Source organism: Telopea speciosissima, chromosome 1 (assembly GCF_018873765.1).
Source record: "Telopea speciosissima isolate NSW1024214 ecotype Mountain lineage chromosome 1, Tspe_v1, whole genome shotgun sequence".
Taxonomy (NCBI): domain Eukaryota; kingdom Viridiplantae; phylum Streptophyta; class Magnoliopsida; order Proteales; family Proteaceae; genus Telopea; species Telopea speciosissima.
In genome coordinates this window covers 6,967,364-6,990,549 of record NC_057916.1, presented here as the reverse complement: position 1 = coordinate 6,990,549, position 23,186 = coordinate 6,967,364, and the positions used below count along the sequence as shown (strand labels likewise).

The following is a 23,186-nucleotide window of genomic DNA, read 5'->3' as shown; positions in this document are numbered from 1 at the left end:
CGATCGCAAGTCACATTAAAATTGGCATCTCATTCAGATCGGGATCACCACCTAGGGGTTAGCTTGGCTACTAAAGGACGCAGTGCAATGTCATGAGGTCCCCATATCAAGCCTCCGTGACCTCTTGTTAGGATCAGGATCGGCCAAATTCGATTTGAATGAACTAATTCCACCTACCCTGACTACTCAAAACATTGGGCAGATTCCATGATGAGGAGATTCTTTCTTAACCATGGGTGAAGAAAAAGTGAGCCTTGGTTTAAGACTTTTAAGATGATTGTAATGTTTGAAAAATTCAATTACACCATTATATCAAAACAAAAACCTAACACCATATTATATATGACTAAACCATTTCAACTAACAAGTCATATCAACTATTGGACTAGCCACAAAGATCTAGTGAATCATGACCTCGTTATGTATTCTAATTTTTTTATTGGCTTGACCCTTTACCTACGTCCACCTCAACATTTTTCAATTGTTTCGTGTATTAAGACCTTAGTTAGTAAGTTCGGGAGCGGCAATTGAATGGGAACGGATACGTACGGCAATTAAACAGACTAGACGGTAATAATACTTTTCAAAAATCCAGTATCATAAAACACATACGGTAATAATACGATACATGTTTAATACGGGTATAATACAGCATAGACGACAATAATACTTTAAAAAAATCGGATATATATTCATTATATAACATGCATTCACCACCTAATAAACAAAATAATATCATGATTTTATGAACTAAAATAAACACAATAATATAATATGCTATATAACATCTCTAAGATTATCATTTAACATACCAAAATATCAATAATCTACAAGAAATTAATGTAGATTGTTTGAAAATGAGAGGAGCAAGTTGATTACCTTATCATTAAATCATCCTTCCAACATTACATTTCTTTCTATCTACAATGAGATAACCATATATTTTTAACCGGATGTGTTCTTGTGAAGGGGGATGAGTTCCCACTAATTAACCAACACAAGACAAGAGAGAGAGTTCCAAATATGGATCTCCACTGTACACATTAGCTACAAAAGACAGAAAAACAAGAATAAAATAGAATAGAGATTGAGCCGTTCTCGCCAATATCACACCAGATTCATTTGCTTCACTACCACCATCAAAGTTCAAAGACCAAAGAAACAAGAGGAGAGTACAAGACTTAAGTGCCACTTTGTTGAACAGAGATGGGGAGGATGATTGGAGATGTAGGGCGGCTACTGTTGCCTGCTACAGTTGGATGTTCAACGCAAATCGAAAGGGACGAAAGGGAAAGTGAAATCGTTTCCCTAAATTCTAATATTTTGGGTATTTAAAAAAAAAAAAACAAAACGTATAATACATGTATTATGCGAGTATAATACTCGATCGATTAAAAAATATATTTTTTTTATAAATATACGAAAAAATATGGGGACGGGAGTAGTATATGTTCAAAAATTTGGGTACGCGTATAACACACGTATTTATTAACTAAGCTTAAGACCAGCTTTTAGCTACATAAATATCTAAGTTAATTTCTTTGTATTTATATTCATATTTTTTTTTTTTTGGGGGTAAATTACACGTCACCCCTTAGTTTTTAAATGAAACTCAAATCATCCTTTGGTTTTTGAAAATATTCATCCGTCCCCCTCTACAGTAACGGTGTTAGTCTGCTGTTAGTTATTGGAGTAAAAAGACTAATTTACCCTTGTACTAAAACATTAAAATTAAATTTATAATACTATCCCTCCTTCATCTTCAAGGTAGTTTAAGGATTTAAATTTATTTAACTGCTTGTCATCATCACTTAACAGCATAAAACTAACAGTAGGGACTAATTTGTTAAATTGGGGTCTAATACAGGGGATGATTTGACTATTTTCAAAAATCAGGGAGTGATTTGAGTTTCATTTGAAAATCAGGGGGTGACGTGTAATTTACCCTTTTATTTTTTGTAATAGGTGAAACATATTATCTTAGAATCCAAATGAAACTTAGGCTGCGTTTGGTATGCATTCTGGGTTGATTTCACATTCTCAAATGATAAAAATAGTTGTGCATATTGTCCGAGAGTGCGAAAGTGAACGTAAAATGCATACCAAATACAGCCTTAATGTTGCTAATATTGTTTCTTCAAACTCCACTGGAATCTAGACTTAAGAGGAAAAAAAAAAGGGGGTTTTATTATGTTTCTCAATGAAAAAAATGAATTAAAGCTTCTTTTGAAAGTAATAAAAATATTTTTAGTATTTTTTTAAGGGGTTAGGGTTTTTCACACTACTCGTGTAAGGAGAGTCTCCCATATCACACCAATCACGACGTGAAAAATAATTTCGTCAACAAGAAACCTACATAATCAAAGAAGAGAGAAAGTGTTAATCTGGAACCTAAAAAAATTGATGTGATGACAACGATCCAATTTACACATTAAAAAGTTATTTTAATTTGTCAAAACATATTTTCTTGTTTATGAATGAATTATATATATTATTTTTGATAAAAACAACAAGTACCAACCAGTTTCGACATTTTGGACTTTCCTTGTTTAAGAAATGAGGATGAGATTATCATTTCACCCCCAACAGCTCTTTGTGTCATATTGATACGTTTAAGTGTCTTTTACTTTATTTAAGAAAACACCTTAACGTCCGTCACTTATTCTATTAAGTGAGGGGAATGCAATGTCATGTGGACCATATATTTGAATACGAAAAAGTCCATTTATCTCAAACTCCAAAAAAAAAAAAAAAAAAAATTTTTTTAAAGTAATTTGGACCTCAATGAACCGTAAAGAATAAGTCATTGGAAGTTTAGAATTAGAACCAAGCACAATGGCCACAAGATCTTGAGCTGCATGGAGGTAGGTTGTAGCTAATCTTGACCATTGGTTTAGTTGGATTTTAATTTAGTGGTCCAATTCAATCATAGAATAATTTTTTAAAAATTCAGCCATTATATCGTATTGTTCTTGATTGACCTTTCAGTAATTTGGTATGCCACATGGCAAACATTATTTTACTAGAAATCTGACTGACGGATAAAGAATGGGTCATATTTGCACAAAAAATTTTAGTGCCAAAAGAGTTGCCCATGTTTTGAACCACTTGCCCTGAATTGAAACGGGAAGTTGAGGTTGGTTGTTTTTTAAAACTTATATTATAAACTTTTTAAAGGGGATTTTTATTGCCATCTTTTAAGGTTTCAAATAATTTTTAACTTTTTTTTTTTTTGGCCTTTTAGTATAGCATATATATATTTTTTCAATGAGGGTAATTCTGTTATTTCATATGTATACTTAAAAAATGTGTAAAACAATGACGACTTTTGATAATGACATAATGATAAGTCTATTTTCAAATTTCGTACTATTGTCTTTTAGTAATCAGACAAGGATCAATCAAAAGAAGGTGTCAAATTCTAAAAACACCTGTAGAATTGTCATCTGGACACCAATGAAAATTTCAACTATGTGATGTGATAATGCTTGTGACCATTGACTGTTAGATAGACATGAAATCAATTAAATAAATTTCATCATCGTTGAAAATTTATTGGATCATGTCAATCATATGGGTGGGGAGGATGGCCACGAAAGATCATGTTTCTTGCTTTTGCAATATTGATGATCGATTTGTTTTCTATGTGTGTGTTGCGTGTGAAAACCTCCGATGCTTGGTTCGCCCACGGATGAGCCTGCAAAAACCAAGCGATGAGCACAAGAGAACCGGTGTGGCTCCTGCCTAGGACTCTCCGATGCTCAAGTCAGGTCTCCAATGCAACAGCGTAACTGCGTGGTGAAAAGCCAAATGATCAATGGTGTTCCATACCTGGGTATTTATAGAGTGAGGAGGAGATGAGGCGGTTGGGAGAGTCCTAGTATAGTAGGAGTCCTTCTTTCGGAAGGTTCTCCCGCGTAGAGCGGAGTGGAGAGCTATTTTCGGGGTCGGACTCTTATTAAGGTAAGAATCCATGTAGAGTGCGATTCCATGTTGCGCTGGGATCGTGGCTTGATCCTTATATCGTGATTCTCGGGATGCGCTGACGTGGCCCGGAGATCCACGGTAGGGTGCTATGGCGGCTTCAGTGGAGGAGGGCTCGGCCTCGGAGGTTGGCCCAGGGGGTCGGCAGAGGAGGTCGGCAAGGGAGGTCAGCAAGGGAGGTCGGCCCGAGAGGTTGGTCTCGGCCACAAGATCGGCTAGGAGTCTACGGCTGACCTGTATGAGCTCGGCTTCATCCACCGGCTAGCTCGCTCGAATCTGGCTCTGTCATGTGACTTATCGGAGATGGGGTCGGCCTGGTCCCCCGCTCGGCCCAACTCGGTTCTCGGATTGAGGTCGGGTCGGCCATGTGGCAGCCTTTGATAGGTGGGGTGTTTTATGCCTCATCAGTGTGCTTGCGAGAATGTTTGGCATGTTCTCTTCTCGTCCGTTTTCGAAGCACAACTGGGTAGCGTGACCTCTTGGATTACTCAAGGATCTGACTTCTTTTGTTTTCACCGTTTATGAACCCTGTGGTTAGGCAATAATCGTATAATTTCCTGTAATCAATCTATTTATCCTACGTATATCATGCATCTTATATCTGTTTGGACTGCAAGTCATCCGTCCTTGGTATCCTCAAGATCATCATCTTGTTTTATTGATTCTTGTAACCCCCTCTCTTTGAGTGAGTACCAAGCTCTGCTTGCATCTATCAAAGCCATTCTTATTTGTGATGTTTAGATTAATCTCCATTCTTTGGCGGATGAGCTTTTGTTTTATTAGCCATTCTCAGTTCACTTTAAGTGTGTTTGGTATGTTTTCTTGAAATGCATTCTAGGACGATTTTGCATATTCGGATGACAAAAATAATGTATACAACAGTGCATACCAAACACAACCTTTGTTTCCTTAAGTTGTGGTGTTTCAGGGACTGTGTTGGCACCAAAAGTTAGAGGGGGTCATGTAGGATTTGTACCATGTCATGGAACAAGTGATTCGATAGCTAGAGGTCTGGGTGGATGGTAATAAGGTTTACTGTTGGCTGATGCAAGGAAACCAAAAGGGCTCTCCTTTGGAGATTTTTTATCTTCAATTAATATTGGACTAAACATTATTTTACTTATGAAGTTTTTTCTTTTCTTTTCTTTTCTTTTCGTTTTTTCTGTTGGTAAATATTCAGATATGACTAGTCCAAACTCCAAACCATGGATTTAGTGCACGATATTCGATTGGCTATCTCAAAAACCAATACAATAGTGATATAGATCGGCATGGATAGGTCCAAATCGATCAATTTTGCCCTTGATTTTCCTAAAGAATCGGATTTTAACAGTTTTACTCCTGGTCCATACGTTCCATTGGTATGGGATCAACAAGGTATCAAGATCAATGGTTAACGATACTGTTACAGATCGCCCGATTTGAATATGGACAATTCGAGACCGATACCTCAAACTATAGACCAAACCATTACCTAGATATTCAATGATCAAAATTGCCATATTGAGCTTCCAAATGAGTCATGAGTCATAACTCACTTATGGAATACATAGATGCCATAGTTGACGGTTCATCCAGGAGAACTGTTACACATTTTAAAGAGGGGGGACTGGGGGAGGGGAAGAAGAAGGCAAGGAGGAAATTATAAGACGTCAAACTTTGACGCCGTTAAGTTTCATTCAGTGCTGTGGACCGAAGTCTCGGAGCAACGTGGTGGCCCCAGAGAACGGAAGCAGACAAATAAGAACAGTGGCATAGAACCAGTCCGGAGCCAACTAGCGTTTTTTTCTTTTTAGCAACTATTTACTGGCGAACCTCTGGAATGTTTCTGGTCAAAACACTAATCAAGGGCATCATTGTAAAGTCCAGTTTCTCTTAGTCCTACTTCCTACCTTCTACCTCGTGTTTTATTACTGACAATTACAGGCTTTGGCGGGATGTCGCTTTATTTTAATCCCCTTTCGAAACCTGATATTTCCATCTCTACTAATGATCAAATCCCATGGCGAACCTCTTCCATTGGGAACTTCTTCATCACAAAACCAGTTCCAAGATCCAATTCAGACCTGTCTTGATCTGTCGTTTCAGAAGTGTCGAAGCTTCCATCGAAAGTTTCCGTCATTTCCCTTGCAGTTTAAGCACTCCCAGATCCGGAATTAGGTACGGTTTGATGGCTCTACAGCGTCTTTTTTCCTATATTTCTTTTTAAATATTTTTGTTCTTCGGTTTTTTAATCTTTAATTTTTTTTGGTTCTTGATAGTTTTTTAAATCAGTTCTGCTTCGAAATTAGGCTTTGGCAGGAGAATTTACTGCATTCTGTGTCTGATTCTACGAATTTGGAGTTTTTCTGAAGCGGAATCTAGTTTAGATTTCCGGATATTTTGTTTTTACGAAGCAATGTTGTACGTTTAACTTTTCTTTACTACTTTTTTACTGTACTGTTTTCCAGATTTAGGCAAACATTTCGTTTCAGATTCTCCTATCCTCAGTTTCTTTGTTTCTGCAAAGCTGCTTTGGTTTTTGAGTCTAGGTTGTGAACTAGAGATATTCGTAAGGAGCTGTATTGGATTTCCTCTTTTTCAGGTACGACTTAGTTAAATATTTAAGATTCGCAGTTTGAGGCTTGTGCAAATGTAGTAGCTCAAGTTCGAAGTTTAACTCTGCTGGTTTCATAGGATCCGAAGCTGATCATTTGTTTGATTTCAGCTTGTTGAGACTTATTTCTAGTGGCATTTGAAAATTCGACGTTTTTGACCATAGAAATGACTTCGTTTGGAATTGACTACTCTGTTCAAGAGGGCATATGGTGGATTTACCTTGACATATGTTTCCGTGCCTGTTCGATCACATTTCTGGACAAATTTAGCTTTTTAAATCGAACGATTCTACTTTCCGTTTTCATAATCACTTTTGTCTATTTTGCTGATTTATTTATTCACTGTATCTTTTGAATTGGGTATTACTTTGAGTTCTATCTAGTGGAAAGTTCGACTTCTGATGTGTGGACAAGAGCAGTGGGTACTCCATTTTTCATGCGGTTGATTTCGAGTGGGTTGGCCTTTTGACGCTAGCCCTATGTTTTCAGCTCTATGCATAGGCTTTAAAGGGATCTTATTTTTGGAAGATCTTTTAGAATTGTATCTTCTTCATCTCTGGTATAACTTGGTCTATCTTGTAAGTTAAAATCATTTCAAGGTTATTTTACCATTAAGTATGAATGTTGTGCTCAACGTCCGTCTACCATTTGGAAGCTTTGTTTAACTAAAATTTAGATTTTAGTTTTTCACTGGTAACAGGGTTTTCGCTTATTACACTCTTTTCCCCTCTTTTATTTGGTAACATTGTTACACTTGTTTCTTTCTTACTCATTTCTACTTTCCTTCCCCTTATTTCACCTTTTATCTCATTAATCTCCTTTTGGAATTCCAATGCTAGAGAAATTTGTATGATTCTGGTTCTCTAGATGCTGGGGAATGCATTTTCAAACAGTTTTATTTCCTCCACCCCGAAGCACATTCTGCTAGTTTAGACTTGATAATCTTGCTTTGGTATTCATCCCCCCAAAAAATAAAAATCTTGCTTTGGTTATCTTCCCTCAGTCTCCAATGACTATGGATGTCCAAATTTCATTTTCCCTCTCATAAGCAGAAAACTGAGGAATATTCTAGTACATCATTTTAGATTGGAGGTTTGGGAACTCCTACTTGCACAAAAGGAAAATCTATCTATCCCATATCAAGCAAATGGTACCACCTACAGTACTTAATCTTGGGATCGCATGTGACCCTGTGCAAAATTTTTACATTTTTATTGTTCAACCGCCAATTTGATTCTCTTTCACAATGTTATTCTAATTTTTAGCGCTATTGACAGAAAAAGAAGTCCATCCTTCTGAAAACATCAGTATCTTGTATCACTGGATGATTCATCTACAGGTCCTATAGCTGGTAGTGGTAGTTGTACCTAATTCACAACGTTGGAACCTTATATCCCACAAAATTTTGTAAAATTCACTGTTTCCATGTTTGTTTCCTGCAGAAGGATGAGGTCTGGTCTGATTACCCTAGTTAAAGTCTTGGCATAGGAGTTGCTGATAGCCTAGACATTGCATGGGACCTGCCTTTTTTTTTTCTTTTCTTTTCAGGGTGGGGGTGGGAGAGACAGCTTCTGCTCATCTAGATAGTCTCCTTCTAGGTCTAGCTTGTTCAGTATGTTGTCATTCATACCCCAACTGAGCATTTTGGATCGGGTGTTCCTTACAAGTTATGTAAGTAAGCATTTGCTCAAACATCATTACTAAATAATGTCATTATATGTACAGCATTTAAGTTCCTCAATGCTGTTTTCTATATATTTTCTTCGTATCATTCCTGCCTCTTGATTTCTTTGTGAATCTTCAATATCCTACATTCCTACCCCACCATATAAGTTGAGGCTTGCTTTCTACAACAAAAGCTACGTTGTTGCCAAGTATGAGACTTCATCATTTCTTTGACAGACTTCCTGGTGGTTTTAAACTTCATTGAACGTATCCTTGCGTGAAATTTTGTTCTGATCATGATTTTTGAATCAAGATGGAGTAGCATGTCTCTTAATATAGAGCCGAATCTCTGTCATCATGATGCTGGACTTTGACATCCTGATGTTGTAGTCGTTGATAGCTCGCATTTCTTGTATTGAACTTTTGGGCTGTTACATTTGATGATCATGCATTATTCTATGAAGGATAGTGGTTTCATTTTGATATAATAGACAGGAATGTGAAAGTGGAAAACTGATTGTTTGCAGCTGATGATCCATTGATTATTCAATAATGTCAAGGATTTCAAAGTGGAAGGATGAGAAGTTGAAAGTAAAAGTGGTTTTTCGGTTGCAGTTCCATGCCACGCATGTAAGCTTCTCTTTTGAATGTTATATTTGATCTTTATGCCGGAATTTTCATTCTTGATGGATTTTCCCCCTTCCCTATGTTAATCTTCTTTCAAATATGATATCTGTGTTGCTTGATGTCTTTATTTTGCTATGGGCCATCAATCTCAAAATATATACCAGATAACTGGATGGTTCTTGTTCTTCATGTTGTGTTGCACTAATGCATTTTCATTGATTCTAATTCTTTTTGCTTTGAACATTTCATATTAGGTGTAGCTGTTTGATCTGGGTACGAATCTTTCAGTATGATGATTATTTTTTAAAATTTGTTTGGCTGGTGATACAATTTCTTTCTGTGAGTGGGGATTCCTAATAGTGATTCCAGATCAAATGCATTACAGGTTGGCTTACATTGGGATAAAAAAAGAGAAAGAAAAAGGAAAATAAGTTTTAAGTAATCAATCCAACTTTTGGATCTCAATGATTTACTGATATCTTATGTAAGATGTGTCAAAATCAAGGCTAGGCCGCTAGAACCAGTACCTGTGCATGCAAAAGGAGATAGAGAGAGACAGAGTGTAACTTCTTCTAATTCATAACTTGTTAAAAGACAAATAATGAAGAAATACAAATGGTTACATTGGCCAGGTTCTGATATTTTGAATTATGCCAAAGTTGGATATTCAAAATTCAAATAAAGCCATATATCATTGCAGGCCATACAGTTCGCTGCTAACATACAGCGTCCAGATTTTGATAATTATAGAAAGAACTGGATGTGTTCTGTATCCTTGGAAAGGATTGTATGTGCATTTTAATCTTTGAGATGATTCGTTTTTTATTTTTCTTGTTTCAGATTCCACAAACTGGATGGGATAAATTATTTGTATCTTTAATTCCTGCTGATTCTGGAAAAGCAACAGCAAAGACAACCAAAGCAAATGTGAGAAATGGAACGTGCAAATGGGCAGATCCTATCTATGAGACCACAAGACTTCTCCAAGATCCAAGAACGAAAGAATATGACGAAAAGCTGTATAAACTTGTTGTGGCAATGGTATTAATCCTTCTTAGTTTCAGCATTTCCATTTTTATGCTCTTGTAAGTTTGTCTGCGTGCAATTGAACATTGTTATGAGCCTAGACTGCTCGTGCTTCTACCTTTGTTTAGAAAGCTGTCTGAATAAATTAATTTCTTCCAAACCAAGACTAACTGTTATATTTGCTCTGAATCTTGTTGACATTAGGGTTCTTCTCGGTCCAGCTTTCTTGGTGAGGCTAACATCAACCTTGCTGATTATGCTGATGCATCGAAGCCTTGTGCTGTTGCTCTGCCTCTTAACGGTTGCGATTCTGGAGCTGTTTTACATGTGGGTATTTGTGGATATTTGTTTTTCTGAATATGTCTCAGTATTTCATGATAACAATCCAAATACTTCCACCAATTGGTTTGAGACAATGCATTTTTCATTACTTCCCTGTTTGGTAATCATGGCCATGAAATAGCTGAATTCTTCTTATTCTACTTTTTTCGATAGTAATATAAATCAATAACAAATAAACTGCTGCTTATTTTGTGATTCAATGGATTATTTGTTGCTAGGTCACAGTCCAGCTGCTCACTTCTAAAACAGGGTTCAGGTACAACACCAGTAACACCATAAACTGGGTGCTTTATTATTTCAACCAATTTGTCTTATGTTCCCTTTGATTGCAGAGAATTTGAGCAGCAGAGGGAGCTTAGGGAGAAGGGGTTCCGGATGTTGACCAATCAGAATGCTCATGATCCTGTTCAAAAGTTATTAGCATCCACAGAGATGACCAATGATCAGGTAGATAATATTTTGCAGTTGTTTTGGGCTCCTGTTGATTGATGTTTTCATAATAATTGGTTACTTTAATCATGCTAGAATTCAAGATGTTGGTTATTTCTGTATTCTTCACTCGGACATAGAAGTGTACCTATAAATGTATTTTGCATTTTTTACTGTTTGTCTACCAGTTCTGGACTGATAAACATATGCTGCGAATAGCCTAAATTATGATATGAATTGTATATTTTGTCATTGATGGGTCTACTATTGTAGATATGTTGTATAACAAAATTTGTACTTTAGCCTTTATTTACTATCATTTTATAGTGGAGCCCTTTGTGTATGGCACTGACCATTGGTTTGCTTTTCATGATAAAGTTAAAGCTCAAGCATATATAAACAAGCAAGAATAAAACAGTAGACAGCCCTTCAAGAGGGGAGATTGCACCTGCCCTTACTGGATGAATGATCAACAACCTTCTTCCTTAATTCATTCCATCAGATAAGTAAGTAGATTATTACAATCATTGGGCCATTTAGATCACAGCCACAGTTCCTAACCAGATGTAACTCATTTCAGAAAAATTAAAAAGATATGTAACCCCCTGTTCCTTTTCAGTAAAAGATTATAGCGGGTTTTTCTTTATAGGAGACACCTATCTTCTGTTGTTTCACTTATAGGGATGTAGTTGTAGTACTTTCATTTTAATCTTAATGAACAATAAGAGAATGGACTTGTACACTCTGTTCTTTCCCTAGGCAACTCAAGCAAAGGGTGCCACTTGCTAGATTTTGAGAGGTTTGTATATGTGGAAAATTCAGCAAAAACCCTCAGCTTCTCAATTATGGCCGCTGAACTATTAGTAAAAAGCTAGGGAAAGTAGGTCCGGTAACCACATGCCATGGATTAGGGCATGAAGGTCAAGATGGGGAGGTTCGCAGAGAGCAGATAGAAGGAGTGCGTGAAATTCCAGTTGTAATGAATAGGACTTGGGGTGAATGTGTGATGCAGGTACAGCTTTCCTCTTTTCAGGTCAAGATTTAAAACATCAAAGTTTTTTTTTTTTTTATAAGTAATTAATTGAAAAGAAAATATACCAAAAAGAACATGAAAAGAAAACAGCCTTATGGTGCAAAATGTAAAGGAGTGCAGACACACACGAAACCAGAATCATATTTAAAGCTTGAAAATTGTCCAGACTCAAATGCAACTCTTATATGTTCCACAAGTAGAAAGAGGATTGGCTTATACAAACAACCCTTCAGAGAAGAAGCAGAAACTAGAAAATTCACTAGGACCGGGTGGGGATTGAAGATCGGTATCAGGCCTTGGATTATTCCTTGGCAACACGATTTCACATCAGGCAATCCAGTGAGCAAAGTGCAATATTGCCTTGCCAGTGGGCCAGCCAATCCACAGTTAATATATTGGATTGCTCCCAGATGATACCCCAGATCGGGTAACTAGCTCAATATTGGCCAACTTTGAAACTATGGAAATGCGATCAAGGATGCACACAGGCTGTTTCTGGCCTTGAAGTTGTTTCCCAGCCTGGGTCTTGGCCTGGTGCAATTCATCATTAATGGGCTTGCACAGCTTCCCTGGAATTAAGAAGGGGAAAAAAAAAACAAGGGGAGAAGGGTCAACCTCCATCTAACTGGCACACCAAAACAATAAGACAGACATAACAGGAAGTTATCAACTAATTGTTACTAGAATCAACCAACTAATCTGAGAATCCACACTCTTAAAGACCATCATACCAGAACCTTATGGTATAAGCAATTGGGAAAATCAGCCTTTCCAAATTCTGATAAAACAACATGATGGGATAATCTCGCTCTCAGGGACACTCTAGCTTCTCCTATTCCAACAGAAATCTCCTCATTTATCACATAAATGATTACTTGAAGTCACTGTCATCCTCATAATGCTACCATGGACTGTGCTACTAGGATGCTGGTCATAATTAAATTGTCTTTGATGGTTTTTTAAGTCTTCTAAATATCTGTTGAGGATCCTTAGTTTTTCACACAGCTGAATTGGTCATAATTAGTGTCTTTGATAGTTTTTGAAGTCTTCTAGGTATCTGTTGAGGATCCTTCTTTTTCCCACAACTGAACTTTTTAACCTTTCCATGTGTCATGGAGATTGAATGCTTCTGAACCTCATTCCCCATTAGGATACCCAAAGGAATTTTCTGAGGCCATAATTTCATTTTAGGTACCCACTAGTCTTCAGGTTGGAGGGTCTTCTATTTCAGGTTCTCCAACTAGACAAAGGAAGCAAATCCTATGACTTCTGTTATCATCTAAAATTGAAGTTCCAAGTGGTCCTAGCAATCAAACTGGCACTTTCTCCTTTGCCCCACCATAGTCCAGGGGAGGTCCATGTAATTGTTCAAACAATGGGGCGTTGCTTGTAATTGGACCAAACTACAGGGGAGGTACATGTAAATTACTCCAAGTTTGATGGATTATGGATATACTTCTATCTCCGAGTCTTTTAACATCCACCACATCATTCTTTAAATCTTTATCCACTACTATGTCCACTTGACTTCTATTACTTTTATTCCCAGTATATCAAAGTTTATAGTCGTCCAACTCTTTAGCTTTTTTACCCTTCCATCTAGTCTCTTGAATATAAGCTATGTTAAACCTTCTTCTCCCCATAACATCTATCAATTCTAGACTCTTACCTGTTAAAGATCCAATGTTCCAATATGCTAATCTAATCCTACGCTTTTGGACTAGCTTCTTTACCCCCACTCATCCACAGTGCGAGAACCCTTGCCTACTTGTCACTACATCCGGGCGCTGACGCGGCACGCCGCTTAGAGGGGACGTCTAGCTACCCTTGCTCACTTTTCACTACACCCGGATCATAGTGTAGCACATCGCTTATTTTTTCGGGGAACACTTGAACATAACATTTATAATATAAGCTTGTAGAATCCATGTAAAAGGGTTTGGCTAGTTTATATTTTGTAATAAACTTCATGTGAGATCATCATAATAAATACTAGTACGTGCTAAAGAGCTCTTCTGATGTTACAGATCACATACATGTTGGAGCTCCTTTCTAGGTCTTAATATTGTTATACTGATAAAATTGCCTAGTCTTTTGCCATATCATGCTTGACTTTAAGATAATCATTTTTCTCTTTGAAACAGGTTGATGTGAGAGTTAGATTTAAGTCAGAATCTAGAGAACTTCCTTCACTTGAGGAGGATGTGGAGTTGAATGAAGATCATGCAGACTCAGCTGTGGGAATTGATGACTCATCTAACACGTCGGAAAGCATTTATGCCGAAAAGCATGATACATCCAGCATGCATGAAATTGATAGTCTCAAGAGCACATTGTCTGGTGAATTAGGTGGACTTTCCCTTGGTCAAAGTCATCAGCCTGAGAAAAAGGACCTCTCTGATCTTCAGATTTTGCGACAGGGGAGCAGTGATTGGGGCCATGGCTGGAGTTCAGACTATTCGGTGGATAATGACTTGACAACTGCTTATGAAGAGAATAGTCGGCTTAGAGAAAGCTTGGAAGTGGCTGAGTCTTCTATCCTAGAGCTTAAGCTTCTAGTAAACACTGTACAAAGTCATGCGGATGAATTAGGTGGTGAAACACAACAGTATTCTGAGCAGCTTGCTGCTGAAATTGCTTCTGGAGAAAGATTGGCGAAAGAAGTTTCTTCACTGAAATCAGAGTGTTCACAGTTAAAAATTGATTTTGAACAGCTTCAACATTCTAGATCGAGTCCTCAGACAACAAATAAGGAAATCATTGAGAATGAGCATAATTGCTCATTGCTGGATGTGCCGATGAAATGGATGCAGGGTCTTTTGGTTATGGAGGATAAGCTAAGGGAGGTTCAGAACAAGGCATGCCTCAGGTACAGTGATTGTGATGCCAGTTTCCTCTACCCAGATTTAGAGGCATTGCAGCACATCCTGCAGGATCTTAAACAGGGAACCACAGAAGCAGTTTCTGTGATAAATCTACTACCAATGGAAGTAGCAGCAGATATGAAGGGAATTGGAACAATGACTGTGCAAAGACCTGAACACTTCACTGGTGGAGATGGGGGAAGTGGTTTAGAGGGCTTTGATGCCAACGATTCTCTATCTGAAGGTATGCTTCACCGTTTATGCAAACCTGGCCAAATTTCTGGGGAGGCTGAACTTATTGATGTTACATCTGCAATGGAAACCAAATTTTGTGAACTTCGAAGGGAGTTAGAAGAGTCCAAAGCTGAGCGGGAAATTCTTGCTCGGAAAATGGGCCAGATGGAGTGCTACTATGAAGCTCTTATTCAGGGGCTTGAGGAAAGTCAGAAGCAAATGCTGGGAGAGTTGCAGAACCTCAGAAATGAGCACTCTAGTTGCCTGTACACAATTTCTTCCTGTAAAACTCAGATGGAAACAGTGCACCAAGATATGAATGATCAATTCTTAAAGTTTGCTGAGGATAGACATAACTTGGAGTCCCTTAATAAGGAGCTTGAGAAAAGGGCTATCACCTCAGAAGCAGCACTCAGAAGGGCTCGCTTAAATTATTCTGTTGCGGTGGACCGGTTACAGAAAGACCTTGAACTGCTTTCTTTTCAGGTGTTGTCCATGTTTGAGACAAACGAAAACCTCATTAGGCAAGCTTTTGCAGAAGGTTCCCAACTCTGTTTTCTGGAGTGTGTGGAAACAGTGGATCAGGGTAATGAACCTCTCCTAGATCAGTGCAAAACACTCACACAAGGAAATCATGCTAAATTGCTATTAAAGAACCAGAACTCAGATCCAAACAACCAGTTCTTGGGTGGAGAGGTTCTTTTGGAGGACTTAAAGAGGTTACTTAACTTCCAAGAAGATCGTTATCAGATGGTCGAAGCTGAACTTTGTGAGATGCATGTTGTCAACATGCATTTGGATGTGTTTTCTAAGGTTCTGCAAGAAACATTGCATGAAACATGTGATGGCATCAGAATCATGAAAGAGAGGATGGATGAATTGGCACAACAGCTTGAACATTCCACTGAGTCCAAAGAGTTGTTGATGCTTCAGCTGAAAACTGCGTCGGATGATGTAAGCACACTCAGCGAGTACAAGGCTAGTTGTGTCGCCAAATGCAATGACCTAGCTTTGCAAACCCAAATTCTACAAGAAAAATTGGAATCCATGTCCTATGAAAATTGTCTTCTTACTCAAAAAATCACGGAATATGAAGGATTGATGATGGAGTCCAGAAGCTACAAAAGCAAATATTCTGCATGCACTGCAGAAAACATGGAACTAATGAATTTATTGAAACAGGAAACTCTGGAGAAAGCTAATCTTCTGAAAGATATAAATGCTTTGCATGAGGAATTGACTGTTGTCAAGGCTGAATTTGATAATCAGGTTTCTGTTAGGGACAATCTGGATAGAAATGCCATTTTTCTGCGAGATAAGTTGGGGGATCTGATGTCAGCCATGCTATCCTATAGGGAGCAACTCAATGCACCCGCATTTCAAGGTGAATCGCTGCAGCAGGACTTGCAAAACAATGACTTAATCAATAGCATCTTGCATTTGGGAGAGCTTCAGAAGGAAGCTTGTGAAAAGATTATTCAACTCATCCAAGAGAAAAAGGTTATGGAGGAAGAAAGGGATATTGCTCGAAGGTCATTAAGTGGCACAGAGTCAGAACTTTTGAGCATGAAGCAGATGTTTGCATCTGAAATGAAAGACATGGTGACTAGACTAGCTCTATCCCATGCTCACGTTGAAAAGCTTCAGCTAGAACTTGAAGGGTTTGTCAACAGACTCAAGTTCAGCTCAAAATCTGAAGAAAATTATGTCGAGCAGAACCATGAGCTCTTCTCAAAAGGTGAATTGTTGGAAGCTGAGCTGCAACATATTGTTACTGAGAACAGGAATATTGCTCAAAAGATTCTGGCCTTGGAAAGTGTCAATGAGGAGCTTGAAAGGACAAAGTTGGCTGTTTTTGATATTAGACAAGAAAACCATGCTTTAATGACCTCCTTAGCAGCTGACAATGAGGAATCTGTCAAGCTGGCAATGGAGTTTGATAATTTAAAAGAAAGTTTGAGATGTGTGAATGCTGAATTGAACTTTGAGAAAGGAATCAGAGCTGAATTAGAAGGCACAGTAGCAGATTTTACTGCCCAGTTGAACAAGAAACATGACCAGCTGCTTGGTTTTGATCAACAGAAAGCTGAACTAGTCAATTTAAAGCAACTAGTATCCAATCTAGAATTAGAGAAATCAAGAGTTAGTAGTATTTTGGTGCATAGAGAGTTATGCTTCAAAGAGGCAGATGAAAATGCTTCATCATTGCATCTCCAAGCAACTGAACTGGAAACTTGCCTTGCAGAAGTGTATGAATATTTGTTAGCTGGCGATGTTGAACTTGTTTTCACACGAAATCAGTTCCAGACCAGGATGCAGGAGCTCAATCAGCAACTTGATTCTTTAGATGGGCGTCATGACGAACTCTGTGTGAAGCATCTTGATGTATTGACCACACTTAATAGGCATACTGCTATTGAAGAACAGTATGTTGAAGAAAATGCTAGACTGTTGACAGCCCTTGACTCACTAAAGTCTGAGTTAGAAGCCTCGGTTACTGAGAGAAATGTACTTCTGAATAAAGACAAAGTAAGGTCAGCCGAACTTGAGAAGTTTAAGACTGAGGCCGAATGTGAGAAGTTTAAGACTGAGGCTGCCATTGCGAAAGCTGGTGATGATGTCAAGAATAGTCATTTGCATGAACTTGAGGTTGGACAATTGAAACACATGTTGGGTACTTTTGAAGAAGAGATTAATAAGCTGAGGTCCTCCAGGGATGAACTGGAAATCACAGTTACTGTTCTCAGAGCCAAATTAGATGAGCAATGTGCTAGAATTTCATTGCCAAAGGAATATGATGATGAACTGATGATGCTGCGGAACCAGCACAATGAGCTTACTCACAAGCTTTCCGAACAAATTTTGAAGACAGAAGAGTTCAAAAATCTTTCTATCCATTTAAAAGAGCTTAAAGACAAGGCTGATGCTGAGTGTATCCAGGCTCGGGAAAAAAAAGAAACTGAAGCACTGTCGGTCACCATGCAGGAGTCTCTGAGAATTGCTTTTATCAGAGAACAGTGTGAGACGAAGCTGCAAGAACTGAGAAACCAGCTATATATTTCCAAAAGGCATGGTGAAGAGATGCTGTTGAAACTGCAAGATGCCCTTGATGAGGTTGAGAATAGGAAGAAAAGTGAAGCGTCTCACATAAAAAAAAACAAAGAACTGTCATTGAAGATCTTGGAATTAGATACGGAGTTGCAGTCGGTGCTTTCTGACAAGAGAGAGAAGGTCAAGGCTTGTGACGGAATGAAAGCTGAACTGGAGTGTTCATTGATAAGCCTCGACTGTTGCAAAGAAGATAAACAAAAGCTTGAAGCTTCTTTACAGGAATGTGAGGAGGAAAAGTCTAGAATTGCAGTTGAGCTTTGTTCTATGAGAGAACAGCTGAGAAGTTGTGCACTGGATATAAGTATTCGAGAGGAAGGAAATTCCAGACCAGGCATTGGGGAGTGCATGCCCAGTGAGAAAGTCATGGATGTTCAACGAGAAGTATCGTTGGAAGTTGATCAATACCTTAATTCGTTGGACAGAGATAGGTTGCTAAGGTGCAAACAAGCAGAAGACGAATACTCACTTTCTAGCAATGAAAGTAGCCAGTCAAGTTCACAGATGACATTGCAATCAATACAGGTAATTACTTTTTCTTAATTTCAGTTCTTTACATTTAATTCCAGGCATCCAGCGTACAAGTTTTCTTGAAACTTTTTGCACTTAGTAATGCATGAGTGATATGTGGCATTAGACGAATACTCACTTTTCTTGATCACTAGATTGTAAGCATCCCAAGAGACCGAAGCTTGTTGCACAACTCTGCATATGCCCCCGGTTGCTTCTTTGAGCTGTTGTTAGAGACTGTCTTTAGGGTCTAAGCAGCAGTTTTTAAAGAGTTACCAAATGATGAAAAGTTCAAGGGATAAGCACACTGAAAAATAGTTGGTAGGGATTTTTGATTAACTTATTTTCTTGATCTTATCCTTAGTACCCTATCGTTCTTGCAAAACTGAAAGGAACGGTTTCACGAACTCTAAGAAATTAAATAACTGTCAGTTTCCAAAGTAATAGGTGCCCATAATGTTAAGTAAGATCAGGAATCTTTGTTCTTGTGCCAGCCATTGCAAACATTGAAACATGGTTGATGCATTTCATTTCATTAAATTATATCTTAGTTAATAAACTTATTTAAGTATTAAATTTTAAAAATTTCCTAGATTTGTAGTTCCCTATATTGTATTACTTTTGCTTTAAAAAATGTGTATGTGTCTGTGTGGCTTAGTTATCAGTTTCTTATATTTTTTGGGCATATTGGCTGAAATTCCGGTTATTTCTGAATTTTTTTGAGAATCTGCATTAATTTTCCCTAATTGTGATTTTGGCTTTTGGAAACTGAGTCCAAATCCAAGTTTCATGTCAGTGCTACATATTATGGAGTTGGTGGGTTAGAACTTATAATCCAGCACAATTCATTCAATTATCTCCTAAGCCCATCTGGGTTGGGACTCTAGAGATTTTATGCATTTCGGTGTTCTTCTCTATCTCTTGTCATGCTAATGGAAGTCATCATCTCCCTAAGAGATGCATGAGGGGAGGTGGTCTAGCACTTGGTTCAATCCAACATTTTCTTGAGAATAAAAGCAATTATTGAAAATATTTATGCTGACTTTCTCCACTGGATCGCCGTCCCCCCCCCCCCCCCTGGTGTTTTATTGGTGAAGCAGTGCTACGAGCAGCAGCCGGTTTCTCTCTGCCCATGTGGCCTACTCAAATTGAGAGGTTGACCATGATGAAGCCATTTTCACCAAGGAATGAAATGCATTTTATAATTATTAGTCAGCACAGGATATGGTTCACCCTCTATCGAATAGTACCGGCCATCATCCACAAAAAAATTCTTTTTCTTATTGTCTACATGATAAGTAAATAAATATATGTATGTAGTTATAGCTGCAATAGGCCCTAACTTTCCTTTTAATAATGAAATACACTTGATAATTATTAGTTGGCACTGCATATGTTGTGGCCATCTTTGGTAGCTGTCATCCCTTCCCCCTCTTATTTGTCTTTTTTTAAAAAAAAAATCCCCTTGTATCTATAACTTTGAATTAATTTAGAGGTTGTATCACCTTTTAAATTCTTTATTTTGCTTTACTGTAATGAGAATCTGTGTTGTGATTTCTTTTTGTATCTCTGCCCTATTTTTGTTGCAGTTCTGAATCTGGGATTAGTTTCCTGTTTTGTGATTTGGTTTTGTGTAAGCCTGTTCAAGCACTATAATCTTTACCAGTTTGTTGCTTGGTTTGGTCTCAAAAGTCAAAACTAATCTCTGGATTTACCACTTAGCAGGATAATACTGTATCGCAAAGTGTGCTGGGAAGCCCAATTCAATTAATTATGGGTGAAGAAGCTCTTCTTGAAAATAATGTAGCTCTTATGAGTGACCATTTTAAAGCCCAAAGCTTGAAGTCTAGAATGGATCTCCTACATAGAGAGGTAACTTAGGGTCTCTGAAGGGAAAGTGAGAAGTGTTTTAATCTCTTTTATTATTTTTTAAAACTTTTGATCAGCTAGAAACTCATGTTGGTCTTGACTGCAGTAAATTTCCTCAAAGGGATATCTGATGTGACCTGTTTTAAACCTGTCATATTCTTGCAGTTGGAAAGGATAAAGAATGAAAATTTGGCTTCCTCTCTTCCACATGATGACCATCAATGTGAACCTGCTTTTCCTGGTTTACAAAAAGAACTGTTGCAATTACACGAGGTATTATATAAACATCCTTTACAACCTCATGACGTTAGACCCTCGATGCAAACTTTTAATTATTCATTCTCTTCCTGGCCTTTTAACAGGCAAACGAACAACTAGGAAGCCTATTCCCCTTCTTTAATAATTTTTCTATGAGTGGAAATGCATTAGAAAGGGTACTTGCGTTGGAAATTGAGCTTGCAGAAGCATTGCAGGCAAAGAAAAAGTCAAGTGTCCATTTCCAGAGGTAACTCATCACTTAAGATGTTATAAATTCTGAACAAGCAAAAGCTACAGTGCTAATGGTGGACACACGAAATCCATGTTTATGTGTTTTCCTTTTTCTGCTTCTTCTTTTTTTAGTTTTAATAATCTCCTTCCGTAAACTTTGCTAATGATTTTTCTTTTTTGTCTTCTTTTCATTGGTAACTAGGTTAAAATTCTATATTAAGCATTGTTAGAACTTCTAGTCATATAGTTTAGTACTTAAGTTCGACATGAATTGCAATCTTTGTACAAGTTTCAACTTCTAGAATGGTACGTATGTTCACAGGCATTATATGCAAGGCTGCTCTACCAACGAAGAAATTCCTAGTCCTTTTGCATCCTAGTTGGCTGATCATATATCATAATTTGTCACTTATGAAGGTCTATGGATGCTGTGTTGGAGTTACATTAATTAGTTCGGACAGGGCAATAAGAATGATGATTGATCAACTGTTCTGGCCACTCATATTGTAGTCCTTGTGTACCAAAAGATATGCATATAAACTTCCGGTAGAAATCTTAGTGAACCCTCTGGCAGGCTTTGGACCGAAAAGGCCTAATGGAGGGCTCCTTACCAAAAAGACCTAATGGAGTAACCCTTATCTCAGATCGGAGATGCTAATGGTGCGTGAGTATAAAGAGTATCTCAAAAACCCTCGAAGGGAACAATGGCTAAAATCTTTCCTTAAAGACGAGCAAAGAAGGCGGGGACCTCAGGTCCTCACAAAGTCAACGGTCTAACCGGGAACTAGAGAATCACCTTGATGTAGACTCTCAGGTCCAAGCCCGAAATTCTTAATTCATGGCATTCCAAAAAGGCCTCATTGTGGGATGAAGAAGCAAGCTTGTATGCTTCTGAGATCGAGTTTGTCTAGCTAAAACTTCTAAGTGGCCCAATCCATTGCCTGTTTGCCATTGTCATTCTGTAAATAGGCAATGTTGTTGCCAATAATACACTTTATAGTTTCTGATTCTGTCTTGATATCACTAATGGAAGTATAAATTATCTCAAGCAGCTGACAGCATTTTTCTGTTTTGGATGGTTCAGTTCATTCCTGAAGCAACACAGTGATGAGGAAGCTGTATTCCAAAGCTTTAGAGATATCAACGAACTGATCAAAGACATGTTAGAACTGAAGGGAAGATACAGAGCAGTGGATGATGAGCTGAAAGAGATGCATGGCCGTTATTCTGAACTTAGCCTACGGTTTGCAGAGGTAGAAGGAGAAAGACAGAGACTCTTAATGACACTCAAGAATGTTAGAGTATCCAAGAAGTCATCTCGCTCAAATTTCTCTTCAGCCAGTGTTGAAGACTTGTCATAGCAACATAACAGGAATGATTGGACATCGTCTCAAGTCCCAGAAATAACCATTGTTCTGGCCAAATATATCCATTCTTTGGCTGTTTTTCCAGGAAGAGTGGACTTTTAGCATCTGTAAATTCAAGTATCATAACTCTTGACCTTTGAAGTCAAGGCTGAGATGTTATCATGATTTTGTATAAATAATAAATGCTGTCTCCCATTCTCATGGTCAGCCATAAAATCGTGTAGGATCCCTGTGGTACATTCTATTGTCCATAACTGGGTATATAATTCCTTGATGCTGTATAGTAAATTAAATTCTTTCATTGATCTGACTAGTTGGAGGCTTTATGTTTCACTTTAAACAGATCCATTTTTTTTCTTATTACAGCTCAGCATGTGAGTTAGTACCATTGGTTGGCATCGGCAAGAGATCCTAGTAGATTGTAATTCTGCTTCATTGATACGAACCTCATGAGAAGTCGGCTCATAAGGTGAGGAAGTCTGAGCATCATCAACCCCACCAAGTCTCTTATGGGACCAATTTGGGATCAACCCCCTGCCCCCCTCCCATCTTATTGATATGAGATTGTGACAGACCAGCACACTTCACATCGATGTCCACGATGACTCACTCAGAATTAGGTAGTTCTTTCCAGGCAACTCCACTTTGCCTTTAGGGTTTTTGCATTGCATCAAGTAGCCCTTTCTTAGTATCTTCACTCTAGCACCAGGTCACCCCTTCCGTGGCAAGGGTATGGACCGAGAATCAGGTGCTTTAACACCACTGATGCAAACCTTTACAGAACTAGCCTTCAAAAGCGGGCTCCAAGTTATCAACCCCTACCAAGTCTCTTACAAACCGATCAGCATCAGTAATTGATGATCAGTGGGGTACTTGTCTTATCACTTGAATTAAAAGGTTATCAGCTACAAGTATATATATGGACAGAGGTAACGGAGCGACACACTTTCCTTTTTTAGATAAAAAAAATTAAGAAAATCAAATTGAAAATACCTATTTTTTGTTAAAAAAAAAAATTGGTAAGAATTGAAAATACCGGAAC

The 23,186-nt window shown here is 38.0% G+C and overlaps 1 protein-coding gene across 3 annotated transcripts; it reads left to right on the top strand.

Annotated features, from left to right (window-relative positions):
- Positions 1 to 5,904: 5,904 nt before the first annotated feature.
- Positions 5,905 to 22,451, top strand: LOC122663791 (protein Daple-like). Of its 3 annotated transcripts, XM_043859453.1 has the most exons (12): positions 6,237 to 6,354; positions 7,825 to 7,832; positions 8,774 to 8,876; positions 9,714 to 9,914; positions 10,104 to 10,226; positions 10,460 to 10,497; positions 10,574 to 10,688; positions 13,848 to 18,434; positions 20,145 to 20,291; positions 20,454 to 20,561; positions 20,651 to 20,793; positions 21,862 to 22,451. In XM_043859453.1, the coding sequence occupies exons 3-12, from the start codon at positions 8,799 to 8,801 to the stop codon at positions 22,136 to 22,138; spliced, it is 5,817 nt and encodes a 1,938-aa protein (XP_043715388.1). In that variant the 5' UTR covers positions 6,237 to 6,354; positions 7,825 to 7,832; positions 8,774 to 8,798; the 3' UTR covers positions 22,139 to 22,451. The 3 variants fall into 3 exon arrangements, with proteins under 3 accessions (XP_043715374.1, XP_043715388.1, XP_043715380.1); XM_043859439.1 differs by lacking the exons at positions 6,237 to 6,354; positions 7,825 to 7,832 and adding an exon at positions 5,905 to 6,144; XM_043859445.1 differs by lacking the exons at positions 6,237 to 6,354; positions 7,825 to 7,832 and adding an exon at positions 8,018 to 8,092.
- Positions 22,452 to 23,186: the final 735 nt, after the last annotated feature.

What these genes read in the sequence shown, in the direction of transcription:
- LOC122663791 (XM_043859439.1), top strand. Translation starts at nt 8,799, where the DNA reads ATGTCAAGGATTTCAAAGTGGAAGGATGAGAAGTTGAAAGTAAAAGTG. An exon ending in TGCAGTTCCATGCCACGCAT is followed by an intron (nt 8,877 to 9,713) that starts GTAAGCTTCTCT and finishes TTCTTGTTTCAG; the next exon opens with ATTCCACAAACTGGATGGGA. An exon ending in ACTTCTAAAACAGGGTTCAG is followed by an intron (nt 10,498 to 10,573) that starts GTACAACACCAG and finishes CTTTGATTGCAG; the next exon opens with AGAATTTGAGCAGCAGAGGG.